A 9,489-nucleotide genomic window follows, 5' to 3' on the forward strand; every position below is an offset into this window, starting at 1 on the left:
TCGCTATGGGTTAAAATACCGGATAGGAAAGGACATGAAATAAAGATGGGCCTATACTATCGTCCACCCAGGCAAACCGGAGATATCGACAGAGAAATGGAAACCGAGATGAAGCGAGAATGCAAAAGTGGTTACACAGTTATTATGGGAGACTTCAACTACCCCGGGATAGACTGGAAACTTGGAAGCTCCGGATGCGCTAGAGAGACAGAATTTCTGGAGGCTACACAAGATTGCTTCATGGAGCAGCTTGTTAGAGAACCGACGAGAGGAAATGCCACTCTGGATCTAATCCTAAATGGGTTAATGGGCCCTGCAAAGGAAGTGGAAGTAGTGGGACCGTTGGGAAACAGCGATCATAATATGATCAAGTTCAAAGTTGAACTAGGAATACCGAAAGGAAAGAGAACCATAGCAACAACTTTCAACTTCAGGAAAGGAAACTATGAAGCAATGAGGGAAATGGTAAGGAAGAAACTTAGGAACACTTCCAAGAAATGGCAAACGGTAGAACATGCCTGGCACGGTGAGCGAGGCGCAAAATTTGTACATACCCAGATTCAGAAAGGGGAGCAAAAAGAGTCGAACAAAAGACCCGGTATGGCTGACTAAAATAGTGAAGGAAGCGATAGGCAATAAGAAAAATTCATTCAGGAAATGGAAAAAGGACAAAACTGAGGGGAACTGGAAGGAGCACAGGAAGTATCAAAAAGAATGTCACCGAGTGGTTCGAAAAGCCAAAAGAGAGTATGAAGAGAGGCTAGCCAGGGAGGCACGAAATTTCAAACCATTTTTCAGATATGTTAAAGGGAAACAGCCAGCTAGGGAGGAGGTGGGACCGCTGGATGATGGAGACAGGAAGGGGGTAGTGAAGGAGGAGAAAGAAGTCGCAGAAAGACAACATGTTCTTTTCGTCTGTATTTACGAACGAAGACACAACCAACTTACCGGAACCTGAGCAATTCTTCAATGGAAATCAAGCAGAAAAATTAACATCCATGGAAGTGAGCCTTGAAGATGTGCGCAGGCAGATAGAAAAACTAAAAACTGACAAATCCCCGGGTCCAGACGGAATCCATCCAAGGGTTCTGAAGGAATTAAAGGAGGAGATAGCGGAACTACTGCAGCAAGTTTGCAACCTATCCCTGAAAACAGGTGTGATACCAGAGGATTGGAAGATAGCCAACGTCACGCCCATCTTCAAAAAGGGATCAAGAGGTGACCCGGGAAACTACAGACCAGTGAGTCTGACCTCGGTTCCGGGGAAAATGGCAGAAGCGCTGATAAAAGAAAACATCGATGAACATTTGGAAAGAAACAAACTTCTGATACCAAGCCAACATGGTTTCTGCAGGGGGAGATCGTGCTTAACTAACTTATTGCACTTCTTCGAAGGAATCAACAAACGGACGGACAAAGGAGACCCCATAGACATCGTATACCTAGATTTCCAAAAAGCCTTTGACAAGGTGCCTCACGAGCGTCTACTCCGGAAACTGAAGAACCATGGGGTGGATGGATATGTGCATAGATGGATCAGAAACTGGTTGGCGGGTAGGAAACAGAGGGTAGGGGTGAAGGGCCACTACTCGGACTGGAAGAGGGTCACAAGTGGTGTTCCGCAGGGCTCGGTGCTCGGGCCACTACTATTTAATATATTCATAAATGATCTAGAAATAGGGACGACGTGTGAGATAATAAAATTTGCAGACGACACCAAACTATTCAGTGGAGCTCGGACTAAAGAGGACTGCGAAGAATTGCAAAGGGACCTGAATAAACTAGGGGAATGGGCGACGAGATGGCAGATGAAGTTCAACGTTGAGAAATGTAAAGTACTGCATGTGGGAAGCAGAAACCTGAGGTACAACTATACGATGGGAGGGATGTTATTGAATGAGAGTACCCAGGAAAGGGACTTAGGGGTAATGGTGGACATGACAATGAAGCCGATGGCACAGTGCGCAGCGGCCGCTAAGAAAGCAAATAGAATGCTAGGTATAATCAAGAAGGGTATCACAACCAGGACGAAAGAAGTTATCCTGCCGTTGTATCGGGCGATGGTGCGCCCGCATCTGGAATACTGCATCCAATATTGGTCGCCGTACCTTAAGAAGGATATGGCGATACTCGAGAGGGTTCAGAGGAGAGCGACACGTCTGATAAAAGGGATGGAAAACCTTCCATATGCTGAGAGATTGGAGAAACTGGGTCTCTTTTCCCTGGAGAAGAGGAGACTTAGAGGGGATATGATAGAGACTTATAAGATCATGAAGGGCATAGAGAGAGTAGAGAGGGACAGATTCTTCACACTAGAGAGCTGCACGGGAACGGGGATGACGGGAATCCCGCGGGACCCGCGGGGATCCCGCGGGTTCCCCCTTTGGGTCACGGGGATCCCGTGGGGACGCCCCCTAGGGTCGCGGGGATCCCGTGGGGATGCCTCCGAGGGTCGCGGGGTTCGATCGCAGTGTATTCGAGCTGCGAGGGTAGTCTCCTCCTCCTTACCTGCACTGTCGCAGCACACAGCCGAACGGAAGTCTTCCCGATGTCAGCGCTGACGTCGGAGGGAGGGCTTAAGCAAAGCCCTCCCTTCCTCCGACGTCAGTGCTGACATCAGGAAGACTTCCGGTCGTCTGTGTGCGGCAGGGCAGGTAGGAAGAAGGCAATGGCGAACGAAAGAGGGGGGAGGGGGCGGTCCACCCCGAAGAATGTGCACAGCCGGTCAGGTCCCCCGATCGACCGACAACAGGCCCGGCCGACAAACCTCCCTGCCCTGTAGCCGCGAATCTAAATTATCTCTTACAGCAGCTTCAATACTCCAGCTGCTGTAAGAAGGTAATTTAGATTCGCGGCTAAAGGACAGGGAGATTTGTCCGACCGGGCCTGTTCTGTTGTCGGTCGGGTGCGGAAATGCCACAAAGGTAAGGGGCAGGGAGGGAGGAAAGGTGGAGTAGAGAAGTAAAGACGCTTAAGGGGGGAGAAGGCCGCTGAAAGCACTGGGGAAGACAAAGGGGTGGAGAAGGACGCTGAAAGGACATGGAGTAAACGGGAGGAGGGGGGAAGGATGCTGAAAGCACATGTGGAAGACAGAGGGGGGTGAAGGACCCTGAAAGCACTGTGGAAGACAAAGGGGTGGAGAATGCCACTGAAAGGACATGGGGAAAACAGGGGTGGAGAAGGCCACTGAAAGGAAATGGGGAAAACATGGGGGGGGGGAGAAGGCCGCTGAAAGGACATGGGGAAGACAGGGGGGAGAAGGCCGCTGAAAGGACATGGGGAAGGCAGAGGGGGGAGAAGGACGCTGAAAGGACATGGGGAAGGCAGAGGGGGGATAAGGATGCTGCCTGACAGGACATGGGGAAGATGGTGGGGGAGAAGGACACTGGAAGGAAATGGGGAAGAGGGAATGGGGAGAAGACCCTGGCAGGGAAGAAGACAGAGGTGCCAGACTATGGGGGGAGTGGAGGGAAAAAGATGGGTGCCAGACCAATTTGGGAGGGGGGAGAAAGGGAGAGGCACAGTAACAGAGCAAATGGAAGACACAGAGAAAAGAGAGGCAGTGGATGGAAGGAATTGAATGAGAATATGAAGAAAGCAGAAACCGGGCAACAAAGGTAGGAAAAAAATTCTTTTTTTTTTTTTGCTTAAGGATAAAGTAGTATATTAGTTGTGTTGATAAAAATTTATAAACATTAGAGGCTCTGGTAGAAACCCGTTTACAAAGTATGTATTCTTCCCAATTAATATTTCCAAATTAATAAAGTCTTTTTGCTTATTTTTAAATGGGTTTCTACCAGAGCCTTTAATTCAGTAGCATAATTAAATGAAATAACTATTTCTGTAGTTTATAGGGACGGGCGGGGACGTAGGGGATTCCTCACGGGGACGGGTGGGGATGGAGGGATTCCTCGCGGGGACGGATGGGGACGGAGGGATTCCTCGCGGGGACGGGTGGGACTTTGGCGGGGACGGGTGGGATTTCTGTCCCCGCGCAACTCTCTACTTCACACTTTCAAAAAATAAAAGAACAAGAGGGCATCTGGAAAAGTTGAAAGGGGACAGATTCAAAACAAATGCTAGGAAGTTCTTCTTTACCCAACGTGTGGTGGACACCTGGAATGCACTTCCAGAGAATGTAATAGGGCAGAGTACGGTACTGGGATTTAAGAAAGGATTGGACAGTTTCCTGCTGGAAAAGAGGATAGAAGGGTATAAATAGAGGATTTCTGCACAGGTCCTGGACCTGTTGGGCCGCCGCGTGAGCGGACTGCTGGGCATGATGGACCTCAGGTCTGACCCAGCAGAGGCATTGCTTATGTTCTTATGCTTTAAAGCAGTGTTTTTCAACCTTTTTACACCCGTGGACTGGCAGAAATAAAATAATTATTTTGTGCACCGGCAAACTACTAGGACTAAAATTTAAAAACCCCATTTCCTCCCCACCTCCTTGAGCTCGGTCCTCGCAAATCATCTGATCCCATCCGTACAAGCCTCAGTTATGATTTTATATGGAATGTATTTTATTAAAGTACAAAAAGAAACAATATTCTGTACAATTGTCATTTTATAAATACAAATAATACAGAGCAAGGATCAACAAAACCCCTGTCTCCCCTCCCCTTCACATATCCCCTCTACTATCAAGAAAACTGAACAAGCCAAATTATTACAGAATGCTACACAGAAATATCATGCTAACAGAATACTGCAGTCACACATGACAGGAATAGTGTTAAGGGAATGCAACTAGGGCAACTGACCCAGAGAGCACCCTAAGCCAGCTGGAAGCTAAAGAAGCACTGCCTGGGCTTTGCAGTCCCCAGTTATGTCTAACACCAGCTCTAGCAGGAAATATATTTCAAATCTAATATATTCTAATCAAAAAATAAAAATAAAATTATTTTTTTCTACCTTTTGACGTCTCCGGTTTCTGTTTTCATCTTCTTTTCACTCTCTTCCCTTCAGCATCTGCCCTCTCTGTCTCTTCAATCCAGCATCTGCCCCTTCCATCCACTGTCTGCCCTCTCCCCCTTCCATATGTTATCTGTCTTCTTTCTATGCCCCTCTCCCCTTTCCATCCTGCCTGTGCCCCCTCTCCTTTTTACATGATTCATTCCAGCTTCACTGGTCTCTTCATTTTCATCTCTCCTACACCAGATCTAGCATCGTTGTCCCTCTCTGCTTATTTCTCTGCTGACCCCTTCCCATCATCAATTTCTCTACTTTCTCATGCCTGTCTCTCCCCTTCCTCTCCTCTAATCTCCCTTCCAGCTGTTTCCTTCCTTTTTTCCTTCTCCCTTCCCTCCTCCTCCTATCCAGCAGTAACTCTCTTCCCTTCCTCCCATCCCAGCAGCATCTCTCCTTCCCTCCAGGTCCAGTAGCTGTCCCTTTTTTTCCTTTGTCCAGAAACTTCCCAGACTCCTTTCCCTCCTCCCCTCCCAGCAGCATCTCTCCTCCCCTCCCAGCAGCATCTCTCCTCCCTCTCCAGTAGCAGCTGTCCCTTTTTTCCCCTTGCCCAGCAGCTTCCCAGATTCCTTTCCCTCCTCCCCTCTCAGCAGCATCTTTCCTTCTCCCTCTCCAGTAGCAGCTGTCCCTTTTTTTCCCTTGCCTAGCAGCTTCCCAGATTCCAATAGTGGCTTTCTCCCCTCCCAGCAGCTCTTCTTACTTCCCAGCGCAGCGATTCAGGAAGGCAGCCTTGGGTCCTTTGTTGGGTCGCGCTGCCTCTGAGGAAAGAGGAAGTTGCATCATCGGCAGCCGCGACTCAGCAAAAGCCCCAAAGCTGCCTTCGTGAATCGCTGCGCTGAGAAGTAAAGGAGAGCTGCAGATGGGAGAAAGCCACTGTCGGAGGCTCCCCATGATCTCTCCTGCCCAGTGCGGACCAGCTAAAATATCTCGTTGATTTTGCCGGCCCTGCGCAAACCGGCAGGAAATTGAACTTAATCAATCTCGCCGGCCCTGCGCGGACCGGCGGTTGAAGAACTGTGCTTTAAAGTGCTGTATCAAAAGTGCATTTGTGCTGTAAAGTTTTTTGTTTCATTTTGACTTTTGAAACTTCTTAAAACTTAAAGTACTTAGCTTATACTCTTTAAGAACCAGGGCTGTTGCTTGCTACTCTCAGCCCAACGTGGCCTACGTTTCATGGGATCAAATTACATCCCTGCTGTGTATTTACAGAACCACATGTAGCCATAGTTGTGTGATCAGACATGCATTCATACAAGTATTCTCATTTGTACACATTTGCTGCATCAACCACTACCTCCTATATATACAGTTTTATCCAGAATAGGGGCAGGCATTCCTGGGGTACAGTCTGCAAATAAATGCATATCTTGGAATTTTCAACATTTGAAGAAAGTATCAAACAAATTAGCAAGTGTAAATATGTGTGGAACCTTTTTCTTAGGCAATTTCCAATACAAAAGGGTATGAATACTTTAATTTTGAATATTATTATAGAATCTGTAGGTAAAACGTATCCCTGGACTTTGCATCAACCCTCATTGTATAATATTCTTCCAGCCCTGTTATTCACGGAACTTATCAGCATAGCTCATAGAGCTGTGTGGCTGTTTCAATACATAACTCCCACTAATCACCTTTTTTCTTTATATCCAACACTATTACTTAATTCAACACATAGCTGATGTGGTTAAGTGAACACTCAGACCCACAGCTGAGGTCCCAGTGAAAAAATCACGGAGCAGCTGTATAGGAGACCATCATAGTTGTTCACAATCTCCTCCACCATGCAAAGACTGAATAACTTTAAATCAAATGAAATAAAATAATACACAGCTTCAACTTAACTTTGAATGGTATGGGTAGTAAGCACAATTGCTCCGGGCTCCTCCTTTATTCTCATTACCGACCCACCAACCTAGGTTAAGCCAGCGGGTGAAACCTAGGTTGGGGGGTCGGTAATGAGAATAAAGGAGGAGCCCGGAGCAATTGTGCTTACTACCCATACCATTCAAAGTTAAGTTGAAGCTGTGAATTATTTTATTTCATTTGATTTAAAGTTATTCAGTCTTTGCATGGTGGAGGAGACTGTGAACAACTATGATGGTCTCCTATACAGCTGCTCTGTGATTTTTTCACTGGGACCTCAGCTGTGGGTCTGAGTGTTCACTTAACCACATCAGCTATGTGTTGAATTAAGTAATAATGTTGGATATAAAGAAAAAAGGTGATTAGTGGGAGTTATTTAACAGTATCACCTTGGATAAGTGAGTTCCCTTGTAGTTTTCAGATGTTTCAATACATAACATGCACTTCAGTTTGTACAATTTTCTCTCTCTTTTTGTAGCTGACTTCTAAAGGAGAAGATGGAAAACAGACTTCAGAGCAGTTATCTGAACAGTTATCCATAGACCTGTGACTTTAAGCCAAGATGGACCCCCTAGCGGGATTTTACCCTCATGCCCCTCTTCCCTGGGGAGTATGGATTTCATATTAATTTTTGTATAGCAATGACCTAGAAAAAGACTTCTGCTCAAAACCTTGGTTAAAATCCAAATAGAGGAAAATAAAGCCTGATCTGGGATGGTTGGGTGTTCAAATAATTTCATGTTGTCTTTGTGTAAGAAGAGCTTGCTCCTATTTTGTGTTTATTGCACAATGCATTTTCAATAAAGGATTATTTCTCTAACATTTTCATTGTTTACAGCAGGGTTGTCCACACTTTCTTGGCTTGCGAGCTACTTTTAAAATGACCAAGTCAAAATGATCTACCAACAATAAAATTTTAAAAAACACAAAGCACACTATGCAGAGAAAATGTTAATTATCATTTATATTTGGGGTTTTTTTTTCAAAGAGGTCAAGGTAGATGACTTTAAAATATGCAATGTCACCTCAGTAACAACTATATAAAAATAGACAAATATACCCCCTCCCCTTTTGCTAAACCGTGATAGCATTTTTTAGCACAGGGAGAATGCACCGTGCTGCTCCCGACGCTCATAGGTTCCCTGCATTAAAAACTGCTATCGTGGTTTAGTAAAAGGGGGCCATAGTGCAAAATATAGACAGCAGATATAAATTTGGACACATTTTGATCACTAAATTTAAAATAAAATCATTTTTCCTACCTTTGCTTTCTGTTGATTTCATGAGTTTCTGGTTGCACTTCCTTCTTCTGACTATAAATCCAATATTTCTTTCTTTCTTTCTCCTACAGACCTCATTCCATTCCCTAACCAACATCTCTCTCTGTCCCTCCATGAGTCCAACTTTTTCTTCCTCTCTCCCTGCCCTCTCCCCTTTCTTTCTCTCTCTGCCCCACCCCCTTTCTTTTTTAAATTTTATTTTAACAAATTTTGTTGAATTTCCACAATGGCAAATACAGCACAAAATAATACAACCAATACACCAGATAGCCAAATTCTCACCCCAAAACATAAACAGTCATACTGGTACTCTTCAGTATAAGGCAATACTATCCAACCCAAAATTCCTCCCCCGCTCTCTTTCTTTCTTTTTCTCTCTCCCTGCCCCCCCCTTTCTTTCTTTCTGTCGGTCTCTCTTTCTCTCACCCTTCCCCCACCTATTTCTCCCTGCTTTTCCAACACCTGGCCAGGCGTGTACAAGCGCCGGCCCACAGCCTTCCCATCCCATCAATTCTGATATCGGAGAGGAAGTTCCGGGCCAGCCAGGTAGTGATTGGCTAGCTAAGAACTTCCTCTCCGACGTCAGAACTGATGTCAGGGTGGGAAGGCTGTGGGCCCGGTGCTTGTACGCGCCTGGCCTGGCGTCGGGTAAGCAGGGAGAACAGAACGCAAAGGCAACGTAAGTCTATTGCGGAGCTCGGGATGGGCTCCGACTCACGTTGCCTTTGCGATCTACTGGTTGATCGTGATCGACCTTTTGGGCACCCTTGGTATAGAGCCTTTCAAAACCCAACATTGCATATATATATATATATATATATATATATATTTTTTTTTTTTTTACCAGAACATAATTCTGACCAACATAATCTCAGATGTGCAAAACCAAGAGTGTGCATCACTTTTATTTCTATATACCTATCTACAGTAGATAGATCCTGTACATCCACTCAGCTCAGCTGTCTTTTATTCCCCATGTTCTTTGTACTTGCACTCTCAGGAATGCAAGTTCACTTTCATTGAGAAATTTCTTTGAAAACACTAGTGAATATAACATAACATTTGTAGGTGCAAAAAAATGCTTAGAGATGTGAAAAAAGGAGATCTCCATGTATACTTTCCTTCCTCCAAACCAAACTATACTCCTTTTATGCTGTATAACCAGACATGTATTTTTCCATGCATACACAGGGGCAGTTTACAAAAAATGGTTTTACACAAGTAAACAATTGTTTATCCACATAAAAATATTTATATATTGCCCCAGATGGTGTTTTTCTAATGAAACTACCAAACTAAGTACCATGGGAGCTTCAGAATACCAGCTGGGTCACAAGACTCATGCTGGCTGGACTCCTCATTAGACCCGTTGGTA

General features: G+C 45.3%; 1 protein-coding gene across 5 annotated transcripts in view; it reads left to right on the forward strand.

Moving 5' to 3' along the window:
* The window catches only part of DOCK2 (dedicator of cytokinesis 2), a 601,528-nt gene extending 593,871 nt beyond the window's left edge, over positions 1 to 7,657 (forward strand). For all 5 annotated transcript variants that reach the window (XM_033927247.1, XM_033927252.1, XM_033927251.1 and 2 more), the window contains one exon: positions 7,313 to 7,657. In XM_033927247.1, coding sequence (XP_033783138.1) covers positions 7,313 to 7,384 — 72 coding nt within the window. In that variant the 3' untranslated portion in view covers positions 7,385 to 7,657. The remainder of the gene's footprint in view (positions 1 to 7,312) is intronic.
* Positions 7,658 to 9,489: the final 1,832 nt, after the last annotated feature.

This window comes from Geotrypetes seraphini, chromosome 18 (genome assembly GCF_902459505.1).
Source record: "Geotrypetes seraphini chromosome 18, aGeoSer1.1, whole genome shotgun sequence".
Taxonomy (NCBI): domain Eukaryota; kingdom Metazoa; phylum Chordata; class Amphibia; order Gymnophiona; family Dermophiidae; genus Geotrypetes; species Geotrypetes seraphini.